This window comes from Leptonychotes weddellii, chromosome 4 (assembly GCF_054177405.1).
Source record: "Leptonychotes weddellii isolate Sample4059 chromosome 4, ASM5417740v2, whole genome shotgun sequence".
In the NCBI taxonomy this organism is placed as follows: domain Eukaryota; kingdom Metazoa; phylum Chordata; class Mammalia; order Carnivora; family Phocidae; genus Leptonychotes; species Leptonychotes weddellii.
Window position 1 is genome coordinate 87,529,788 of NC_138372.1, and position 24,558 is coordinate 87,554,345.

General features: G+C 44.0%; 1 protein-coding gene across 5 annotated transcripts in view; it reads left to right on the forward strand.

Moving 5' to 3' along the window:
• MAGI3 (membrane associated guanylate kinase, WW and PDZ domain containing 3) overlaps positions 1 to 23,901 on the forward strand; it is a 230,754-nt gene extending 206,853 nt beyond the window's left edge. For 3 of the 5 annotated variants that reach the window (XM_081815695.1, XM_006728471.3, XM_081815696.1), the window contains 6 exons: positions 3,684 to 3,869; positions 12,572 to 12,674; positions 13,407 to 13,533; positions 14,096 to 14,239; positions 19,326 to 19,464; positions 20,924 to 23,901. In XM_081815695.1, coding sequence (XP_081671821.1) covers positions 3,684 to 3,869; positions 12,572 to 12,674; positions 13,407 to 13,533; positions 14,096 to 14,239; positions 19,326 to 19,464; positions 20,924 to 22,023 — 1,799 coding nt within the window. In that variant the 3' untranslated portion in view covers positions 22,024 to 23,901. Of the gene's footprint in view, positions 1 to 3,683; positions 3,870 to 12,571; positions 12,675 to 13,406; positions 13,534 to 14,095; positions 14,240 to 19,325; positions 19,465 to 20,223; positions 20,315 to 20,923 lie in introns of all 5 variants that reach the window. The other 2 variants (XM_006728472.3, XM_031016887.2) reach the window with 2 other exon arrangements.
• Positions 23,902 to 24,558: the final 657 nt, after the last annotated feature.

Consider the following 24,558-nt stretch of genomic DNA (forward strand, 5'->3'; position numbering starts at 1 on the left):
ATTTAAAATGTATGTTGCATCTTAATATGTATTAAGTATATTCTTTTTATTTGTGTATGTTTGTCTATATTTAGATTTTTCAAATATTTTTATATTTATTCATTTTAATTGTTTCCTTCTATTTTGATGGTTTTGTGTACCTTAGATGCTGGATCTCTGTATAAGACAGTGTCATTAGCTGTTGGGCTCTGGAATCAGACAAACTCAGATTCAAGCCCTGCTTATGTCTTTTAACGGCTGTCTGATCTTGGGCAAATTACTTACCCTCCAAGAGCTCCAATTTCCTCTCTAAGATGAGGATGATGATAACACTTCCTGTCTCATAGGAGTCTGAGGATTAAAGGAGATCATGCCTTAGCCTGGACCTTCAATAAATGTTAGCTGCTGGTGCCTGTTGGAGCTTCTGCTGCTACCACCATTGTGTTATTTATAAAATTGTTTGTCACTGTCTCTTGCTTTTTTTTTTTCTTTAAGAAACTTTAAAAAGTTTATCAATACCTGAGTAACAAGATGGGAAAGAAAGCCCAATTAAAATGTAAGATTGAGGCAGCAGCTCATGTGTAGCAGGAAATGAGTGTTTGCAGCTCATTAATTAGCAACCTGAATGGTAAATTAGGCTTCGGGTGCCCGTGAATTTTATATAAAGTACTTGAGCTTTTCAGTCATTGGTGCAAACCCAGAATTGGTAATTTCACTGAAATGCTAGATGATAATCTCATGGAATGCTGAGCCCTGCAAGCCTCCTTCTTGGGATGCCATGCATCTCGTATAGATAGAAGGAGGGCCCTGGGGGGCTTGGATGAGGAGCTTTCACTCCCGAAGACTGAGCAGTCCTGCAAACTGCATTACACAGAAGGTGCGCTTTAGACAAGAGTTAGCGCAGGTAAAAGGTAGGAAAGCTCTCAGAATAGATCATTCTTTATAGACCTTGTCTTGGTATAGATTGGTACTCTGTTCAGGATAGGTTCTTTCTTTCTTCTGATTAAATGCATTTTCTGGGGACATTTGTCCCAAGCAGAGTTCCCGGCAGCATCTCTGAGATTCTCGGGGCGCCTGGGTGGCTCAGTCAGTTAAGCGTCTGCCTTCAGCTCAGGTCCTGATCCCAGGGTCCTGGGATCGAGGCCCGCACTGGCTCCCTGCTCAGCGGGGAGTCGGCTTCTTCCTCTCCCCCCCTCACCCTGCTTGTACTCTCTCTCTCTCTCTGACAAATAAATAAATAAAATCTTAAAAAAAAAAAAAAGAAAGAAGGAAGGAAATTCTGAGATTGTCTGCGGTTGACTTTTTCCAAGATCAGGGATCTGCTCCAGCACCCTGCTGCCCTAGCCCAAGCCCCAGCTTGTGCAAGTGCTCAGTGAACAGAGTCCCTAGAAAAGGCCTCTCTTTAGGATGAAAAGGCTTGCCTAGTTTTTACTTTGCTAGTGCTTCAGAGGTTTTAGTGTTTCTTTTCTTTAGCACATACTTCTCAGTTCTGGTTGCAAAGGATTCTTTGAGAGGGGACATTTCCAGTTACTGTCCTTTCTTTTCCCGAAAGAAATGTTTTAAGAGCCCTGAAGTGACCTCAACAGCTGGACAAGCCAGTCTGGGAGAAGATTTAGGCCAAAGATGAATGAAGATGGATAAATTGGTTTTATGGCAAACGCCTGTGGACTTTGTATATCAACAAAAGCAAGGCAGGACTTCAGACTTTTCCCTAGCTATGTGTACTCTACAGGGTTACCTTGAAAACTTGCCAATCTGTTCAAAAGTTATCCTTCTACTGGTCTCTTTGCTGTTTTTAACTGTCTTGATAATACAGCTGTCAACGCCGAGACTGTAATAATCTGACTACTTTTACCTTCCTTCACCCAGACAACTAACCCTTCAGGAAGTTCTGTCCCAAGATTTGCTGATTCCCTTTGAGCACATTGCTCACATGATGAGAAAGGAGCCACTGAGACGTCAGAGATTCATTTTGTTTGATGCTTTCCCAAGTCTGACGAAACCCCTTTCAGCGTGTCAAGGGGCTGAATGATTTTCTTCTCAGGGCAACTAGAATGAACAGCACGTATCAGTAGATCTTTTCTAAGAAGGAGAATAACTAAGGGATTGAGGTAGAAGGTCACCACAGGGCCACTGTCTGGTTCAGCATATGTTCCTTCTTTTTTTTTTTTTTAAGATTTTATTTATTTATTGGAGAGAGAGAGCACGAGCAGGGAGGAGAGGGAGAAGCAGGCTCCCCTCCCCCGCCAAGCAGGGAGCCCGATGCGGGACTCGATCCCAGGGCCCTGGGATCATGACTTGAGCCAAAGGCAGACGCTTAACCGACTGAGCCCCCCAGGCGCCCCTCAGCATACGCTTCTGACCTGCTGTCCTCTCTGCAAATTGCTCACACCTCCTGGCACAGGACGTGGCCCGTACTGCTCGGGTGCTTTTCTAATTACTTTGTTTTAAGGAAAATGGTATAATAAGTGCTTGATATAATTCAGAGCTAAAAGGCACTTGCTTCCAACATTGACTTCCTCTATTTTAGGATAAAATCTCTCACTGTAGAATCTTAGAAGAGCCAGGGAATGGCCCTGTCTGTGGGGCTATAAATCACAGCCAAGAATAACTTCCAGTTCAAATGAAGGCCTATTAAAATGTCCCTGACATACACCTACTATGACTCAGAAATATTACTAAGGAGCCCATTTTACGATGAAAATTAAACATAGAGTGCCGTTTTAAATATTAATTATCCCTATTCATAACAATCAGTAGTCAGCAGGAGGCAAATGCCCGACAAGTTTACCGATCCAGGTAAGGAAATTCTTAAGGAACATGGGAGGAACATTTCTTAATACAAATGCCCCTTATTAAAAGGGGTGAAAGATATTTTGACAAGATTTCCTGAGTGTCTGAGAACTCGTTTTAAGCCATAACAGCAAAGTGTCTTCATAGTCTAGGAAAGCCTTCAGCATCATGAGCCAGTAGAACTGTGCGGTGTGTCTTTGCAAATGTCTTAGCCTCCGCTTTGTGCATTCAGGGCAGGATTTTATCCCTGAGCCAAATAATCTCAACGTTAAACATTTCATGTTCTGATTCCCCTCACCTTTCCCAAAAATCTAATGGCACAAACAAAAGGAATTTTGCTACAGAACTAAGTAGGATTTAATGGTCAGTCATCTCACCATGCCTGGATTTCTGGGCAGTAACTTCTGAGTCCTAACCTTGAATCTGAACTGCATTTATTTACAAGGCCCCCCGTGGGAGTAAATACCCCTTCAGCAGAACCAAAGATGGTCTCGTTGTGGCAGTTTCTGAAATAGTCAAAATAGGATGCAGTCTCAATGGCCAACAATAAGCAAGAAGCATCAGTTTCGTGGGAGAGTATTGTAAATATCAGGGAGGTCAGTAGCCTTCAAACAGGATCGTTAGGAAGGCAGCATAAAAATTGGAGAAAGGTTTATGGTGAGTGGAAAACAGCACCGAGGTTTATGTGCTACTCCTGCAACTATGTAAGGAGTGTGTATGCGTGTGGGGCCCAGAGAGGACCACGGTACAGCGATAGTCATAGTTGGGTAAGGTCATCGCACGTGATACTTTTTTGCTCTACCTTTAAAGAATGTGTTTTGATGTTATGATGTTGAATTTTTAAGTGATGATAAATCCAACGCTAACATATCTTAAATAATGGAAAAACCTGGGCGTTTTCTTCCCCCTAGTTATTCCTCATAAAATTGGCCGAGTCATAGAGGGAAGCCCAGCAGATCACTGTGGAAAACTGAAAATCGGAGATCACATCTCTGCGGTGAATGGGCAGTCCATTGTTGAACTGTCCCATGATAACATTGTTCAGCTGATCAAAGACGCTGGTGTCACGGTCACACTAACGGTCGTTGCTGAGGAAGGTAAGGAACCGGGCACCCCGCCTTGCACGAGCTCGTGTGAGCGGCACGAGTGGTGGCCATTTCTCCGTGTGCTGGAGAAGCAAGCACCAGAGGGGAGAGAGATGGGTCATACTTGTCAGATCTTACTTTCTTAAGATAATGTGTTCAGCGTCTGCTTGCTTGAGTGAGGGAAATCCTCTAAAGATTCAAAGACAGTCACTGTTGATATGGAGCCCTTCTTGTCAGGGCCGAGCCCAGGGCGCCCCTCCCCATGGCCAGGGCTTTGTTCTGGGGAGCCGCTGTCTAAGTGGGGGGGCGGGCAGTACGTAGGAATGGCCAGGAAATAGGGCATAAAATGCATCTAGTGTCTTGCCTTTTTGTCATTAAGGGTTTCTAATTAGGAATTTTGAAGAGCACCCGTTTGGGCCCTTTGTTCATGAATTACAAGGCAAGGGTTACGTAATGCGCCTCTCATTTTTCCCGAGTTTGCAAAACGGAGGAGGAGAAGCCCCACAGAGCGGAATTATGCAGAGTCCATCCTTCCTGTTAAAATCCCTTGTACTGTGATGGGAGCTCATGCCCCGCGGTGCCCCGTGGCCCTCTAGTGTCGTCAGTGTTGGGGTCTTTTTGTTCTCGATTCTTCCATTCTTCGCTCGTCGCGCTGCCCCTGTCTCCTACACTCGTTCATAGCGAAGGTAGCACGTGATCTCCTGCCGTCCCAGCGCGCACAGGGCCACTTGCACCTGCACGTGAGCGCTCCCAGCCGCTCGAGGAGGCCTTTTCCAGTCCTCGGACCCAGTGACATCCCCGCCCCGGCCCATTTCCCTTTTCTGGTCTGGTCCACACTCTGCCCAGACTCCGTCCCAGACTGTGCTGCTCCTTCCTCCTAAAATCCTCCTCCGCAGAAGCCCGAGTGCTTCCCCACTCTCTGCACAAAAAGCGGTTTATGAGTTTGCTCCCAGCCACCTTTTACATCGAACTCCCCGGGTTCCTGCCAGATCTGCTCCGGAGCGAGGCCTCTGCGGCCTCTGCACCCACGGGCTGCCCCCGGCCCCTGCCCTGTGAGCCCCCCCACACTCCGCCGCTCTGCGGTTCACTGAGCATTGCTCCTGCCTGATGGTCCCCCTGCCAAAATGCTCTGCTCTTTGAAGACAGAGAATATTATCCGTTGACTGTGATCTTAGTAGGCCATCAGGAAATATTTTTTGAATGAAGAAGTGAGTTAAATGGATGGACGAACATTCATCCCCTCGATGAGGGGTCGAGGAGACGAATGAACAAAGGGACAAAGTACAAGTCAGGAGGCTTGCAGTTCCACGCCAGTACCTAGCAGAGGTGTTAGAAACCCAGTAGAAGTGAGGCCTTTGACAGTGTTCAGGGACACCTGTCAACTAGTTGGATGACCTGAAACAAGCCACTTCATGTTTCTACCCTGCAGGTTTTTGTCTATGGAATGGGGACGATAATGTCTGTTTCAGGATCTCCATGAAGATTATAGGTGAAAATGTACCTAGCCTGGATAAGTACCCCGAGGTGCTCATCTAATGGTAGCTGGGTCATTTCACCCCACCTGTGCATGGCTGGGCCCCGCATCCAGGTCTCTGCCACAGCTCACCACTTAAGGAAAGAGTAGTCATATTTAGTAAGCACTGAATGATGTGGCAGCTGTTACCCCAAACACTGGACATCCGTTCACTTATTTCCTGCTCACGCTAATCCTAGGTAGGCACTATTACTTTCCCATTCTGTAGATGAGGACACTGAGCCCCCGAGCAGTTGGAGAACTTGCCCACGGTCATAACACTCATGACAGAAACGGTGTAGGAGTCCGCAGACTGGCCCCAGGATCCATGCTCGTGACAGCTGGGCCTTCCCCAACCACAGTATCCGGAATAATCCTGCGCGCCCCGCTCGACTTTGCCTCCTTGCACTGATCTCTACCTGAGATGATTTAAGCTGTGGTTTCTTTGTTTATTGCCCTCTCCCCCTGCCAGCATGGAGAGTCACAAGATTCCTGAAGTTAGAGGTCTTGTCATGTTCAGTGCTGAATCCCAAGGGCCTAAAACAATGTCAGGCACGTAGTAAGTGCTCAATAAAAAAGTTCTTGAAGGACTGTTGTTACTTAATGTGATTTGGGTCATGTTTCTTTGTCGCCCATTTCTTCACCGTGATTTCTTTACTACGATCTCCAGAGCCTGCTTTTTAGCCTTAAATTTGTTCTGTGACCCACAAAGAAAAGCAGACGTCGGCGTCCCAGGAGATCACATTTTAGGTCTGTTTGGAGAATGAGGTCTTAGACTTACATCAGTGTGCCTGGGGCACAGCAGCGAGAGAAGCTCCCCGAAGTAGTGGACCTAGCAGTCCTGGGGCTCAGTGTTTCTCTAACCATGTGTCGAAACGACCAGTGACTTTTCCAGTCCACCACAGCCAGCATTTTTGTAAAATACATAGAAGTTAAATGAAAAATAAAAACGAAGACATAAAATTATTCTGTCAAGTCATTAGAAAATGTTCTAAATGCTTACTCTCAATATCTATAGACATCTTACTGCTGACTGACCCAAGAACCACACACTCAGTAGCCCTGGGATAGAGCGTTCGGTAATAGAATTAGTAGATTTTTTTTTTTTTTTGCCAAAATTACCTTTTATCATTGATGATATTTTCTCTGAGAGGTTATCCAAAATTGCTCGGGCATTTTTCTTAGAGGAAAAATTAACTTTGACACTGTGGTCCAAATATTTCTGGACATACTCCAGATTTTCTCTATAGTGCCAATCAGTGTTTAGGAAAAATAGAACAGTGGAAGGAAACCCCATAGCAGTACATGCTTTAAAGTCTAGTTCAGGGACACCTGGGTGGCTCAGTCGGTTAAGCATCTGGCTCAGGTCATGATCCCGGGGTCCCGGGATCGAGCCCCATGTCGGGCTCCCTGCTCAGCAGGGGAAGCTGCTTCTCTCTTTCTCTCTCCCTCTCCCTCTGCCCCTGCTCATGTGCTCTCGCTCTTGCTCACTCTGTCTCTCAAATAAATAAATAAAATCTTAAATAAAAATAAAAAATAAAGTCTAATTTCATATGTAGGCACAGCCTGTTAAAATGCAATCACATTTGACACGTAAAAATCACATTTCAGCGTTACACCTTATTTTATTGTATACTCAAGTGTTACTAAACTATGAAAACATTCAGAATCTCTTCTTTTTCTCAGGAAAAAAAAAGTCGAAAGTGTCTCTTCTGTCCATAAAAATCCCATTCGTGGAGTTTGTAAGTCTTCCAAGTTTCTCATTGTATTCGGTATAAAATCTATCAACTGCACTGAAAAGTCAAATGAATATTTATCGCCCTGGAGCTGTCTTCAGAAATCACACCTTCACATCAGTCGGTATTTCCCCTCGGGTGCTCCTTCCGTACTGCCCAGAAGCCGCTCACTGTTCATAGATACAAGACAGCTGGGAAAAGAAAAACCTGGTGCTTCCATTCTGTTTTCCCCTTTCACCAGATACTGTTGAATAGTTCCGGCTTTTTGCGCCAGGGAAGTGGTTAACCAAGTTCCCAAGCCACGTGTCACGTCTGCTCTAAAACTCTCCACCGGTCGGTGGCTCGAGGCTCCCAGCCTTGCCCGCGGCCCGGCCACCGCGCCGGCCTGTGCCCTGGAACGGGACGGAAATGGACCGCACCTGGCTCTTCTTGCTGACCGTAAAGAGATCTTTACATCATACTGTTTCTCCACATTGATTTCTACTGCCGTGCCAGGGCCTGATCATCCCATGTTTTTTGGGGTGTTTTTAAAGCTTTTATTTATTTATTTGACAGAGACAGTGAGAGCAGGAACACAAGCAGGGGCAAAGGGAGAGGGAGAAGCAGGCTTCCCGCGGAGCAGGGAGCCCGACGCGGGGCTGGAGCCCGATGCGGGACTCGATCCCAGGACCCTGGGACCATGACCTGAGCCAAAGGCAGACACTTAAGGACTGAGCCACCCAGGCACCCCCATCCCATGTTTAAGAGTGACACAGATCACCCTAGCTCCCGAGGACCACTTTAGGACAGCTCTGATAGCGTTGCCACCAATTTTTGGCTTTGTTTTCCATTTATTTATCTGCTTGTTCCCTTTGTCTTTATTTTCCGCTGTCATTTCTCTCCCTATTCCCACTGGCAACCATTCCAGCGTGTTGTGTGTGCCTCGGGTTATTTTTAAAATACATAATTGTGTGTGTGTTGACGTTTATTTTTCAGTTACGTAAATAGTATTGTGCTGTAGATTTTATGTTGGTTTTCTTCTCTGAATTCTCAGAACCATATGTTTGTTTCTTTAACGTCATGTTATTATTCCAGGATCCGATCCAGGGTCTTACAGGGCATTTATTTGTCACATCTTCTTTTTTCCTGTGAGTGTGACATGGTAGCTCGTTGTGGTTTTGATTTTTGTTTCCCCGACGACTAGTGATGTTGAGCCTTTTCATGTGCTCTTGGCCATCAGTGTATCTTCTGTGGAGGAATGTCTGTTCAGATATTTTCCTCACTTTTAATTGAGTTGTCTTTTTTTATTGTTGAATTATAAGACTTCTTTATATACTCTGATATTAGATCCTTAACAGATCTGTGCCTGTGAGTATTTTCTCCCATTCGGCAGGTTGTCATTCCGCTCTCTTGATACCGTCCTTTGATGCACAAAAGTTTATTGTTGATGATGTCTGGTTAGTCTACATTTTGTTTGGTTGCTTATGCTTTTGGTGTCATAGCAGCAATTTTAAGATTTATCCACGTTGCTGGAGGAACACAATCAATTGCTTTTAACAACTTGACAGTTTTTTCATAATATATGTGTGCAACACATTACCCGCGCACTCCCCCCAAAAAAGCCACATCATCACACGCCCTCCTGATACACCCGCGTATACGTACCTTATAAATAGTGTGAGAATTTCTTGGAGTGAAGGTGGTTGATCAGAGCATATACATGTGCTTAATTTGACCAGGTGCTGTCCAACTGTCCCCCATAATTGCTGCACCTACCCTCCCAGCAGCAGAACACGGACAGTTCTGTAGCTGCACGTGTCCGCCAGGACCGGGCACGAGCCTACTTTCAGACTGGCCAAAGTATGGGAAGTGTCCTCTCGTTGGTGTTAAACTTGCATTTCTCTTACTACCCATGAATTTGAGCATCTCATCAGATGCTTGTTTTTGGGGATTTTTTTGTTCTTGTGGATTGCTTCTTCACATCCTTGACTCATTTTTCTTGTGGGATTTCAGTCTTTTTTCTTGTTGATATTTAGAGATTCCTTGGGAATTTTGTAGGCAATAGTCCAGTTCAGTTTGAGAAAGTACAAAGAGCTTCTCCTGTCATCTGTATGTTAACTTTGACCATGGTGCCCTCCACTGTACAGAGATTCTTAATTTAGACGTGATCCCATTAGCCAATTGTTACCTTATGACTTACGCTTTTGAAGTTTCATTTCAGAGAAGTTAACCTTCCCCACCCCATGTCACAGAGATTTTCTCTTATCATCATCTATTCGATTTATAATTTTGCATTTAGTTCTTTAATGCAGCCTCTGGAGCCTCCCTTTTATATATAGTTTTAGGAAGAATAGCTTTATTTTTTTTATTCTCATACTGAGCAGGTTTTTCTGGCACAGCCTATTAGATCACTTCTTTTCCTCATTGATCCATGGAGCCACCGCTCGGGTCTCCTAGCTGCTCTGTTCTATTGATTCATCTTTTCTTGGGTTAATTTACATATATATTTATTCACATAATATATATATATATATATTTTTTTTAAGATTGTATTTATTTGCGAGAGAGAGAATGAGAGACAGAGAGCACGAGAGGGAGGAGGGTCAGAGGGAGAAGCAGACTCCCTGCCAAGCAGGGAGCCCAATGTGGGACTCGATCCCGGGACTCCAGGATCATGACCTGAGCCGAAGGCAGTCACTTAACCAACTGAGCCACCCAGGCGCCCTCACATAATATATTTTTAAAGTGTGTATGTGCATATATATCTATCCACACACACTTGAAAAAAAAAATCTTTAACTTTGTGGTATATCCTAATACCTGTCTGTTAAGGAAAGTTTTTACCCAACCACCCCCCACACACACCCTCCAAATTGACTAGAAATTCATAAAACTTTTCTGTATAAAATTTTAGAGCAAATTATTAAGTTCTTCCAAAAAAAATCCAACTGCAATTTTTATTCAGATATATTGAATATATATTAACTTTGGGAGAATGTATACCTTTAAATACTAAGTCATAACACCTAAGAGCATGGGATGTCTCTCTAATTATTCAGATCATCTTTTGTGTCCTTTAATAGAGTTTTGGAAAGTACTCTCATAGGGTTCTCATTTATTCTTGCAAAGGATGATTCACAGTACATTATAATGTTTGTCACTGTAGTTGAACTATGGGATTTGTGTTTTTCCTCTGATAATATACTTTCTCTTAAATAATTACACACAGAAACTCCAGCAAAAGTTTAATTCTCATTGAAGGAGAGATATACTTAACCCATTGCTTTACTATCTGAAGAAATTTCAGATGAAACTGAGAGAGAGCAGGGGCCTGTTTGGCATCTTGGGATATTTAACTTTGAGAAATAGAACAGTTCTTCACACAAAAATAAATTGGAGAAGCCATGTGGCATGGGTCGGAGGACTAAAACTGAAAAAAATGCCAATGATAGGAAGTTTTATTTAACCTTGACGAGGACAAGGGAAGAACGTGGGACCGCAACCAGTCTGGGATTCCAGATGCTGCACAAGTGACCTCCTCGGGGAAAGGTAGGGGAGAAGATGAAACTGATCAGCTTCTTTCTCCTGCCCTGAAGTTAAACACCCATTGCGCCAGCCACGCTAGTGAAGCCAAAAAAATTACCTAAATTGGACTCCTCCAAAGGTACAAGTATCTCCCAGGCATCTTGTTGATAGAAGTAACTTCTCCCATCAGTTTCCATTCCCTTGATAGTAGCCGTGAATTGGCAATGACAGACCAGAATTCAGCTATGTAATGGGCACTTAAGATTAGAGGCAGGGAACTTGGAATTGATGTACCCAGTGAGCAAAAGTGGAAGGACTTCTGGGAATTTCTGGTGGGGACAGGAATATAAACGTAAATGAGGTGTGATTCCTGCAATCAAGGAGTTCACGGTCGAGCACGAGAAACAGGTGTTCGCCTAGCTTCACACAGGGCGGTAAATGCTATGAAGACAGTGTGCTTACAGGGCCAGGTGAGATCTCACAGAGGAGGTGACATTGTGAACAGGAGATGAAGTGGGAAGACACGAGTGCCCAGGTGATGAGTCTGGGTAGTAGCTTATGAGCAATAAAAAGTTACCATAGGTTTTGAAGCCAGGCAGAGGCTTGTTTCAGTGTATATGCTAGGACTGGATTCCAGGAAGTGGAGTGCAGATGGGGTTGGTAAGGAGATCAGCAAGGAGGAGCAACCTAAGTAGCTTGTCAAGCTAAATAGGAAAATAAAATTCATGATAGTAATTTAAAAGAGCGACAAATTTCCAGGTCCCCTCTCCCCCTCCCCCCCCCCGCCCAAAAAAAGTTCATTCTCCACTCTTCCTTCCTAGGGCACTTGACTTTAAAGCATTGAACATTTTTGCTAAGTAAGGTCAGTATTTCAGAATATATACTTTAAGAGAAATATAGCCCCAAATAAGACTTTATCATTTTGATTATTATGATAAAATGATAATAGAAACATTTATATAGTGAATATAATATGCCAGGCACTGTTTGACTCTTGTTTAATACGATAACCCCATGAGGTGGCTATAATTTGCTTTTTATGGATGAGATGATTAGAAGCACAGAGAAGGTAAGTAATTTCCTCAAGAACACACAGCTAGTAAATGAAGAGTCAGGCTTAACCCCTGTCAGTCTTGGTGCAGAGTTCATGGTCTTATTCACTAAGCTAGGCTCCCTCTCTCTGATATTTTAAATATCCTATGTTTAATATTATGGACAGGATAAAACATTCGGAAGTTCCAGCTTTACAAATATGAGTGTGACAGCCTTAAGAGTCTCTCCTGTTACTTCCCGTGACTTGGCATCTCGATGCAGCCAGTTATGAAACCTGCCTTCAAGGAGGTCTGGGGCTGCTGGCGATGATACAGAAGGAAATGGTAACTTTTCCCCCCTGCATTTGTCCTCTCAGAAAACAGAAGCAGCGAAGTCTTCACAGACATTTGTCAGCACTCGGGATGGTTCTAGAAGTTTGTCTTAGGTGTTCGTGTCAGGCAAAATAATCGCTCCAATATTAAAAGACGTAGGTTCACAGACCTGTGTGTGGTTTGCAGACTGGCTTCTGTGTCCCAGCACTCCTGAGACCTGTCTTTGTCATCTAGAGCTGTTTACCAGTTGCGGGGTGTGCGCTCTGGAAGCCCACAGAATAGGCTACAGGATAGTTCCTGGAGCTCTGTCCTCTAGATAATATTGTCCAGTGTGTACATTTCTGATTTGCATGTTGTATGGGTGACCCAAAGAACAGGATTCCTGTTCTCTTCAAACATAAGCATTCCTCGAAGCCACAGGGGGAAAAAAAATGTTAATGTTCCGATTCCAGACAGCTGACGGCCGTGCTGTTCGTGCTGAAGTCACTAAAGTCAGGAAGGCTGTAACCATGTGGTCTTGTCTCACTTTCGTAGCCCACTCGGCCTTTACATTTTTATGTGCAAAGTCTTATTTTTATTGTTTTCTCACTCGAACAGAGCATCATGGTCCGCCTTCAGGAACAAACTCAGCCAGGCAGAGCCCTGCCCTGCAGCACAGAGCCCCGGGCCAGTCCCAGGCCAACCACATAGCTGGGGACAGGTGAGGCCGCTCTTCCCAGCTTTGGGCTGTTTTCTGTCATCGCCCCACCCTTCAGCACCCGGCCCCACCCACGCCCCCGCACAGGGGCCCCTTCAGATACGCTCCTACACCCTGCACCCCCTCAGCACCTCATCCCTCCTCCAGCCGCATCCCCAGGGCGCAACGTAATTACCAGTTGTGCCTGACCAGAGGGGTTAGAAAACAAGAAGTGACAGCAGCGCCTGGCTGCGCTCCTCTAGGCCCTCCTCATTTTGGTGGGGGCCCAGGCCCACGTGCCTGCTCTGTCCTCAGACTGCTTGAGCAGACCAGAGCAGTGCTTGCACATCTTTCTTTCTTCTCTCGTTGACAGTGCTAGCCATGCAACAAAAACGAGATTTCCAGAAACTCAGCGTCCGGGCACTGGCCCTGCCAGAGAGCCGTTTCTCACGGACGAGGTCCGCTCGTCGCCCCGCCCCGGGTCGGTGACCTGAGTGCAGTTTTCCTTGCTATAAACTGCGCTGAGACGCCCTTAAAACAAAGAGCAAACCAAACCAACGTGGGCTGTTGGGAGACTGGCTGCTGGAGTTACCAACCAGATTTGCCCAGCATCTCTGGGTCCAGGCACGGCCTGCCTTCGCGGCGGTTTGTCCGGAGGATGGGCAGCTTCAGCTTTGAAAAGAAATTAATCTGCCTTTACTTTCAAACCGTTTTCATTTCCTCAGTTCAGAGAGTGACTGGATTTCTCTCTCGTAGAAGTGCTCTAGAAGGTGGAATCGGGAAAGACGTCTCCACTTCTTACAGACACTCGTGGTCTGACCACAAGCGCCTTGCCCAGCCTGACGCGGCAATGAGTGCGGTTGTGGGCGCCCGGCACAGTCAGGTAGACGGACGCCACCCCCAACCCAGATGTGGACTGTTCTTTTCAGTTGCTACACCGCTGATGCTGGCGAATTTTTATTACAGATCAGTTCGGACACATTTGTTTCCAAGATTAATAATTCTGTGTGTTTGGCATTCCATCAGCTTCCATGAGAGAACGTGAAAGAGTGAAAAAGTTTACCCTGTAATTGGAGGAATGTGCACCCTGGGTCCGGTACTTAGAAATAGCAGTGTTTGAGTTCATCAGAGGAGGGTTTCGGTTTTTTTTTTTCCCCCAGGGAAAATTCGTCAAACTCTCCTTAAAGGAAGCATTTCCCCAAATTCTATTCTCTGATCATCCTGCTGCACATTGACTAGTAGAGAAAACATGTGATCTTCAGCTTAATTTAGGCTGCATTTATAAAGTAGCTGTTCAACCAAAACTTTCATTCCTTTCTTATGATATAGAAATGCATATTGAGTGTATAAGTCATAATCTCCCAGCTCTAAAAGTAGTCTTTCTTCAAGCTGTCATTAAAGCAGCCCACGAGAACTTGTTTTTCTTATGCTTCTTTCTCTCCTAGAGCCTTGGTTGTTACCCAGTGGAGCTGGAGAGAGGCCCCCGGGGCTTTGGGTTCAGCCTCCGTGGGGGGAAGGAGTACAACATGGGGCTGTTCATCCTGCGTCTTGCTGAGGAGGGCCCCGCCATCAAAGACGGCAGGATTCACGTGAGTTGGCTTCCTTCCGCGACCTTTGCTTCTGGCTCCAGACTGGAAATGACTGAAAATAGTTGATCGAAGGGAGTGTAGAAACCTCCCAAAGCTAAGTAGCAAAGTTTTCCATCATCAGACCTGAAAGCAGCTGCTCTTTGTTCCACTTTCCGATGCCTGGTGATTTCACGGCCTCGCTCTGGTGTCCTAGGTGGTACCACACTGATGCTGTTTTTACCATTTTGACTTTGGGCAATAAGGAAACTTATTTTTTACTTACACCGTCAACGTTTGAGGGCAAATGGGTTCGTAAATAAAATACACTTTCATCTTATTAAAAATCTTGGAAAAGCCAGGATAAAACAGAATCTTCAATTTCTTCCCAGAAATAATAGGCCCAGGATTTTTTTTTTTTCCCTCTTAGCTACCCACAGAGATAGCCAGAGATCAAAAAGCATGACTCCCCCAGCCTTTACTATTATTTGAAAGACTAGAATTCACTTGGGTAATGGTCCGTCCTAGGGGTTCTCAACTCTGAAACCCTGTAGCTTTGTACGGAGCACTGCAGACCAGACTGTCTGTGCATCTGCACGTAAGGTATTTTCGCCCCGCCTCTGAATGTTACTTCAAGAGGAATGTTATGTAGGGGACATGTGTTGGCCTTGATTTTTAAAAAAATAATTCACTGGTATTGTTAGGTGATACATTCGAAACTTTAAATTCTAGACAGCCTTCCCCCTACTGCTCAAGAGAACTTTGGATTTCCTCCCTCTCCCACCTGTAGGCAGCAGGGAAGATAATTTTTGTTTAAAAATCAGATGGTATATTCTAATAATGTTTGGAAAAGGCTTCCAGGTGATTGCAGTTTTGAATTTTCCACATCACTGCCCCACTCCCATTACTAATTTGGTAAACATGTATTGAGTGTTTGCTTTACCCAAAGCTTTTCTGAATGAGTACTGAATGAGCTGGGAGAAGGGGGGGTCCCTAAAACAAATAAGATACCACCCTTCTTAAAAATGACCAGACTTGTGCACAAGTTCAAAGAGGTGAGGATGAGTGGAGATCTCACAGAATGGATGGCAGTGGAAAGTGGGTAAGATTTCAGTAGAGAAAGATTGGTCCTTTTTCTTCCCCCTCTTTTTTAAAAATTTGTTTGGGTATACTTTAAATCTGTTGGTTTGTTGTTTTTTTAAAGATTTTATTTATCTATTTGACCCGGAGAGACACAGCGAGAGAGGGAACACAAGCAGGGGGAGTGGGAGAGGGAGAAGCAGCCTTCTTGCCGAGCAGGGAGCCCGATGTGGGACTTGATCCCAGGACCCTGGGATCATGACCTGAGCTGAAGGCAGACGCTTAACGACTGAGCTATCCAGGCGCCCCAAATCTGTTGGTTTTTTAAAAATCTCCCATTGTAGGGGTGCCTGGGTGACTTAGTTGGTTGAGCATCTGACTCCTGATCTTAGCTCAGGTCTTGATCTCAGGGTCGTGAGTCTGAGCCCTGCATTGGGCTCCACGCTGGGCATGGAGCCTACTTAAAAAAAATCTCCCATTGTATTGAGTGTCATAAAAAAAAAAAAAGGCCAAAAACTAGGATATAATTTTAAAACGTTGATTCCAAATATAACCCTCAGATGCACTAATCTCACTAAACAAATAAAAGGCAAACAGGCCTTGAAGCAGGCAGTGTTTCTAAGACATACCATTCTTTACAAATGAATGGGAGCTTTGGACTTCCACGATTAAACCAACTAATTTCAAAAGCTCTGATATTTGAAAACAAAAGGAAATAGGCTAATACGATTATGCCCAGGTTTGTTCTAAACTCTAAGAAATCAGCTTTTCAGAGAAGAGTTCTTTTTCTGGCTACCAAACTGTCAAAATCTTGACTTGCTAAGGATCATGGGAGCTTTGTTACTAATGACAACTGAGTCTGGGGGCCACTGCCCAAATGAGGAGAGTTTATCTCCAGCAAACTCGCGCCACAGAGCTGCCTGAGCTCCCTTTCCGCCTCACCCTCCCGCCTCTCTCCCCGCCTCCCTCACTTTGTCTGGTAGGTTATTCTGTACCTATCATGTCAGTATCTTCGGTCCTCGTACAGGGCCTTGAATGGTTATAGTAGATGCTCTGTAGATGTTTGTTGAAAAGTAGAATGGATGAAAAATACTTACAATGAGGATTGTTTTTCTCAAGATTAGCTCCCGGAACTTCCTACTGCGTAGACAGGACTGGGCTAGATGAAGCAGTTGGGCAGACAGTGTAAGAGTGCGGTTCAGTAAGACAAGGGAAGGTTAGTCTGTAACATAGATGGAAAGGTGTTGAGAGTCAAGGAGGTCTCTACATTTAATGAGTCTCAAGCCGTCTATAAATCTGGTTAAGATCTGGAGAGGAGTGAAAAAGGTGTTCTGGGCAAAGGGAATGAGATCAGCTGAGTGGGAAAAGCTCATATTAGGGGATAGTGTCAGATTTAGTTAGATCTTTACCGTAGGACAGAATCAGATTTAGAAAATGTGGAGTCTGGCATCTTCTAGGCAGCACGTGTTTCCACTTAGGTTTAGTCTCACAAAAACCCTCTAAGGGAGGTGGCATTATCCCCACTGACTGATGTAAAACTGAGGCTCCGGGAGACTAATCCCTTGCTGGGGTCACTCGGCCTGTGGCGGCCGCGGTGGGACCCCGGGCTTTGGCCCTGTGAGCCCAGGCCTCGTGCTTCCCAGGTCAGGCCCTGGCTGGTGTCTTTCTGGATGGGACAGTTTGGGGGAACCGTATGGGTTCTCAAGGCCTTCTAAGATCATGTAAGCAGTGTACTAGAAATACTATTTTGTAATTTTAATACAAAATGTACATTTTTAGCGGCTGTTGTTAATATAGTAACTTTTTTAAGGAACATAATTTTTCTCTAGCCCCTCTTCCCACTTCTTCCTTTGGTTCTCCTATTCTTTTCTCCTCCCTTTGATTTCTCTCTCTCCCCTCCTCTGTCCCCCATAATTTTATTTTTCAATCATACAAACCTGAACTCGAATCATTATTGGTTCTATTTATCAAAAGATGTATTCCTTGATACGTATTCCTCGTATCCAAAAGACACATTCCACATGTAAAATTTTTAAAAGTAACAGAAGTAACAGAATTTTCAAAGAATGTTCACATTTCTGTCTCAAAGGTGCCATCTTTTACATCTCTAGCTCTGTACAGTCCAGTAGAGAAGTTTTCTCCCTCTGAGGGCCTGTCTGCCAGAAATCTTAAAGCCATGGGGTTCTAGTGTCCTTCTCCACAATGTGGTTTTAAAGTTAAACGAAAATGACACCTGGTGGCAAATCTGTTCAATTACAAGCTTTATTGTGATTCATTTGTTGTACTAAAAGAGTAAGAAGTAGTCTGCTTAGGGCAGTGAATTTAAGCCAGAAAATGTGACTGCAATCAGTGATAACCTCAGTCATGTTTCACAAGACACACCCAAAGCATGCTCCCAATACTGTCTGCCTTAATTTTCATTTCTCTAATTATCAGCAGGATTTTATACCCAGTACTAACTTAGTATGTGTATTTCCTCATGCAAATAATTTTCTTCAGTCACTTATTAGGGAAATCTGGGTATTGGCTTTTGTCTCACATATATTCTAGATATAAACTTTTTATTAATTATATGTGTATGATTTTTTCCATCCTGTGTTTATTATTTTGTTTAAAGACCCTTTTTCTATGTTAAATCTATCTAGCTTACTTGATAGCCTCCATTTCTTCAAGAGACTCTTTTTTTTTTCTTTTTCATAAAGATGCAGCAAAACACTTAATCTCTTCTCTTTCTCATAGTTGACTTGACATTTTTTGCAGTGTAGGGAGTGGGCTCCAGCCTCAGGTAAATCTTCATCCGGATGCACTTGAAGTCTTTTTTGGGCAAGACGGGGAGATAGAGAACTTGAAAAGTAACATTTGTCTCGGTTTGGTGTGTAATTGGGTTTTCTCTCATTAAATCCTCCCCAGTGCCCCAAGACATTATCCCCATTTAACAGGGAGGAACCTGAGACCGACCAGCCAGCAGAAGGAAGAGCCAGGAGTGAACCACAGACGTTAGGACGCCAAAGCCCAGCTTCCTGGCCACTGTGCTTTGCGCTCTCTGTGGATACAGACTTCCCCCCAGCCTCTGTTAAATAATTATTGGGTCATCTTGTGTTATTTCTGGATCGTTTTAGTAAGCTCTTATAAATATTTGAGCTTCTTGGAATTTCAGTAGTTTTCCATTGTTCAGTTTTTCTCTTTTGAAGCCAGTACCCTTCGCGTGTTTGTCACCTGTTTTAAAACCACTATCATCGTTATCTTTAATCCGGTCCTTTGCAAAAGTTATACTTGACTCATCTGTATTATCCCTTTTTTTTTTTAACTAACTAAACAGCATTTCTAGTAAACAGCAGTGATACTGAGGCATCTTTTTCTGATCCCTAGTTTTATGTTTTTTAGGGAAATCATTTTAAAGTCATGAGCGTAAGCCAGTTATTGGTTTTAAATAAGTATTCATATTAATATATTCTCCAGGCTGCAGTTTTTCAGAGTTTTCATCTCTGAATATTCCAGTTATCAAATGCCTCCTATACGTACAGGATGTGTGGCCAACACGAAGGAGTGGGCCGTTCTCCTCGGAGGCCCAGAAAGGCTTCATAGATGAGGAGCCATCTGCCCAGAATTCAGAAAATAAATTCAAGATTCAGCTCAAGTTGCAAAGTACCCTTCACAGGTGGATCATTCAGTGACAGCCCTGTAGTGTCAGGTGGATCGTAGAGACCTCACCTCCTGTGTCACTTATCCTTTGGTGGAAAACTCAGAATCTGATTCATGATTTCAAGGTGCCGGGATCCCATTTACTAGTTATATAAAACTTTCCCCTGTAGGATTTCCACGGAGTAAATAAAGCTGGCCACTGTCTGTTCCTGTGGCTCTCCTCTGTCCACTCGTCATCAGCCTTAGCACGATAGCACTGTGTACAAGTTACACATCTGACAAATGAGAGTGAGTCACTTAGCAAGCCTGGGGGGCTCTAGAGCGGACAGAGCAGAAGTGAAGAAGGATGCATCGTTTCATGTTGTTCCTGTGAATGTTCCCTCTCTAGGTGGGTGACCAGATTGTCGAAATCAATGGGGAGCCTACACAAGGCATCACACATACTCGAGCAATTGAGCTCATCCAGGCCGGTGGAAATAAAGTTCTCCTGCTTTTGAGGCCAGGAACTGGCTTGATACCTGACCACGGTAAGTCACATCGTTCACCTGGAGCTGAAACGTGCCTGCTGTGTTAGGGAGGGGACAGCGGCAGGAAAGGAAGGGGAGAGACAGTTGACTGGCTAGTTCAGAGGTGAACAGCAGAACCACCTGTAACTAATTACACAGCATAGGTTAATTATAATACTACAAAATAAGCGACTTCGCCATGATTTTTGTTGGGATGGAACATGTGAAGCAGTTTCCACAGAAAACATATAGTTGCTTTTGTAGAGAAACGTGCCTGTAAAAAAACAAGGATATCGGAAGCAAGTGATTTAAATGGCATGAAAAATATTTGAAATCTCTCCAAATGCTAAGACCTTTAGGTTTTTCTGGTCACTAGTCGAAAACAAGTTACTGTGGCCCTACCTGCGCTCAGGGAGTTGGACGTGGGACTCCTGTACTGATCCTCAGCTTCCTGGGTTTCACTGTATGGTTTTGAAGTATCACAGGATTTGAAACTCATTGTTTAATCGAGTGCACTAGCCTAGAAAGAGAGTATCACACCACTAGGACGTGTCCCTTCCAGTTTCCTCCCCCTCTCCCCACCTGGAGAGATTTTGAGGGACAAGTATAGACGTGACCTCCTGCAGTCCCCTTCCAGCCTATAATTCTCTGTGTGATCTTCCACCATCTGCTTGTAAACCATACGTTCCCAGTGACATCTTTGCTAACTGCGCTGTGATTTTTTTTTTTTTTTTTTTTTTTTTTTTACATAGTCCTAGGCTTTTTCTCTTCCTTCTTCAGGTTTGGCTCCTTCCGGTCTGTGCTCCTACGTGAAACCTGAGCAACATTAAGGCTTTCAGGGCTTTTCTTGGTCTTTCCTTAAAAAGACTTGGTAAATTTGCATGTCTTGTAAATCACTTCCTTCTTTTTTTTTCTGTTTAATTAAAAATGATGCTATTAAATACATCCCTTTCTATCTTCTGCACTTTTCAGTTCCCTTTTGACATTAAATTTGACAGCTTAATCCAAGAAAATTATTTGCAAATGCCCACGAACCTCGTTCTGGCTACCACAGTTGGGTCTCCTTTGTTACTGATTTTGCATAGCTGTAAGCTATATCCTTTGATAACAGCCAGATTAGTAAGCTTCCTGGACCAAGTAATTTGGTCCGATTTTATTATTTATTTCTTCTAAGTTTTTCATTGGGCTTTACTACTTATCATATATGATGTACAAATTCTTCATATCACTAATTATACATAAATTATTGGAAGAATGACTGTTATTTTGTGTATATTTAAACAAACGACCTACAAGTACAACCACCTCGTGTACAAGTACTGCTGTCTATATGACCTGCCTTTCTCGAGAGAGCTCAGCATATATACTCAGGCTATTTAAGCAGTTAGTCCAATCCAAATGGCTGTCAGAGTTCAAAACTTACTGTTCCTCTTTGTAATTCTAGAATTTAATGATGTTCCACTCAAATCCCTTTTTGTAGGTGATTGGGATGTTAATAATCCTTCGTCTTCAAATGTGATTTATGATGAGCAGCCCCCCTTTCCCCCATCTTCCCATCCTGCTTCCGTATTTGAGGAGTCTCCCGTGCCAGTAATTGAAGGATCTTTAATGAGAGGTCAGACATGTGAAAAGACCGAGGAATTAAAGGATGGTGTGCCTGAAAAGAAAAGCACTTTAAATGAAAATCCATCTGATAAAAAGCAGCACTCTTTTCTCCAGAAAAATGTGAATAAAAGGGATCCACCCAGCAGTCATGGTCAGAGTGACAGGAAAAATCTCTTCAGAGTAGAAAACGGTGTTACACAAAGAGGCAGATCTGCTAGTCCCAGAAAGCCCGCCAGCCGACATGCAGAAGGACGTTCAGACAGGCTTCCCAGTCCTCTACCAACTGACCCCAAAAGAAGACCCAGAGAGCGATCACTCAGCCCCAGGAGAGGGAACAGTAAAGGGCAGATGGGCACCAGGGCAGGTTCTGGACAAGATGGCTGCGAACGAAGCAGAGGACGGTCTTCAAGCCCAAAGAAGCAGCAGAAGACTGAGGGAAGCAAAGGCCGACCATCAGAGTCGGAAAGTCAGAGGGGCGGGGGCCATGCGAGGGATGGGGCCGAGCAGATCTCCGAGGGCAGAGAAGAATCGGGTGTTGTCCAGAAGGACACAAAGCAGAGCCAGTCTGGAAAAAACAGAACACGGTCTCCAGAGAAACAAAGCAAGAGGATGGCTGAAAAGTCTCTTCCATCCAAAAAGACTAGTGCTGCTGCTAGTAGAGTATTACCTGACAGGGAGAAAGGAAAGAAGGCGGCCTTGGGAGAGACAAGCGCCAGCAAAGAGAAGCCAGGAGACAATGCCAGAATATCAGACAAGAAGCTGAAGCAGGACCATGAAGAAAGGATGGTTTTAAACAAAACCCAAGCTCCCCGAGGAAAAGAACAGGAGGCAGCCGACAGAACCAGAGAGAGCGGAGGCTTCCAACCTGAGAGCGCTTCTCCCGTTAAGAAAACACCCATAACTCCAGGGCCCTGGAAGGTGCCAAGTGCAAACAAAGCGGCAGGCCCTAGTGGTGTGGCCGAGAAACGGCTGTGACCTTCGGTATAAAACAAAGAAAAACAAGCTGTAATCTTTTCTTACTAAAAAGTGGCATCTTTCCAAAACAAAACCCCACAAAGTCCTTTTTTCTGAGATTCTGGACCACGACACGTTTTGATTTGAGCATCTGGGTAGCCAGGCTGCATGAAGCGCCTTCAGGACCACTGCGAACCAGCCGGCCCCCCGGGGCCGCCCTCCCGCCTCCGCGGGGGTCCCAAGTGACGCGTGCCGACGTGCACGGCCTGGTCACAACCCCCTTGATACCTGTGCCAAGTTATCTACTGTATCATGTCTGTCTTATCCATTTCACTCAGCTGTTCCCACAGGAATGAGAAAACTTGGTTTGGCTTGGAAGTTGGTATCCTCGATAGCATGCTGCATGTTTACAGAGAGACACATTCGAGTCCTTGCAGAAGAAGGGGTTGTTCGCTCATCATTAAAGATGGCAGTCACCTCTTCCAACAGCTACAGATGATGGCGCAGGCCCAGTTTAAAAATGAAACTCCAGAACATCACTACTGAAAAGAAAAACAAAATGGAGCCAGATAACGACACTCTCTTAGGGTTTTTAATTCGGCTGGATCAGGTATTTCAAGTAACTTACAGATATTACTTACAATTGGATGTTTAAAATGAGCTAGTGCTCTAGGCAATGAAGAGTTACCCCTCCTGCTGTTATTTTCCAACCCTGATGTGGTCTTAGCATCTCAGGTCGGCCTTTTCCTTCAGTTTATTTTGTTAGGAAACCAGAAAGAAGCATGTGGAAATATTGCTTACTGCTGTTCAGAGAAAAACTACCAGGTTTCTATTTCTGGATATTTGGGTTGGACCTCCTACTACTCACTCGTTAGTCGTTACTACATAGTGCGTACGGGAAGAGTCAAAACATCGTACAGATCGTGAGGGCCTTGATCGCAGAGCACCTTCCCAGATAGAGGACCACACCTCCGGCAGTAGCTGTCCGAGCTCAGGTGTTTCGAGGCAGAACTTGCATTCAGACCTGTTCAGCAAGAGGACCGACGTGGCGTGGTGGTAGACAGCCCTTGCTAGATCTGATTTCGTTTTAATTTCTAGCTACATTAACTTATTTAAAAAACAAGAAAGGGAGACTAGACATCTGCTTAGCTTGTTATACAAATTTTCGGAGTCCTTTTAAAAAGTCTCAGTAAAGATGTTTGCTGGGAGGTAGAGACCGTTTTTAGCTCCATAAAAGAGATCCAGGATTTTCAGGCCCCTGTAGCAGCATTCGGTAGCAGCTATGAATAAAGGAACAATCTCAGAACAAAACCATTTTATGGAGTATTTGAACACACCTGTTCTGTCACCTGGGTTCATCTTGTTCTTGTGAAACCTGGTACGTCCAGGCCCTGTCCTCTCAGAGTCCGACTGTGAAAGTCTTTAACGTACCAACCGAAGCCGCCCTTCTAGCTGAGACATGCTTCCCAGAGTGAGATTTCTGAACTCCCCTTCCATCCGGAACTATATTACCCACCTATTGTAACTACTTGAATAGAGAAAAATTAGGAGGCTTGATCCATGCTGAGAATTTAGCACCACAGAAATGATTTATTTTCCCTATAGTCCACAATTAGTGATTAAAAAAAATCCTATTTTTATTGTTAACTGTGACATAACTTCGATGTCATATGTTGTCAGTCTGATGTGGCTCTTCTCTAAGTAACCTGTCACTGTACTGATTATATACTGACTTAGCAATGTGGCCTTGGAATGCTAAGCAAAATATGGATGTACTGGTTGTAAATGTTTATATATTGTACAGTACCTTTATATATACACACTTGAGGTTCTGATTAGAGAAAGAGATCTGTAAATCGCTCGTTATTTTTTATATAGATATTAAAAAAAAAAACTGTTCATGGCCTGCATTTCTTTTATTGTCAGGTTTATTTAATGTTGCTTTCTCTTATAGAGCGAATTCCCATCACAGTCCGAGTCCTCAGATAGATGTGGTTGCTCCAAGTCACAAACATAAAAAATCCTACAATCAGGATGACTTATAATGATGACTTTACCTGTATAGCTTCCTTCTATCTGTATGTAAACCTTGAAATTGGCTTACCGTTATGCCTGTTCATTATAAAGAAAATAGCTTTGCAAAAATAACTTGCTACTCCCCAAAATCTTTTCCTACACTGTTGGAGAGAAGAGGACTTGTCTTCTCGGAAGTTCAGTGGAAGTTCTAATGGATAGAGTGGTGTAAGTCCAGTTTACTGTAAGGTCACAAAACTCATCAGACTGTGGCATTTCAGCAGTAAATCATTTCATTTACTATAGGTTACACTTACTTTCAGAATGAAGTGTTTTGACTTACTTGGGTTTCATTTATTTTTTGATATGATTAATGCCCAAAACCTATTTCACGACCATGGTTATTTTACTCTTGCGGGTAAAAAAAAAGTTCCTACCATTGCATTAACATACACTAAAAATTAAACCCATAAACCCCAAGTCCCACAGTGGAGATGCATGTCATGGCAAAGGCTGTAGAAAGTGGCAGCAAAGAGTTTGGGT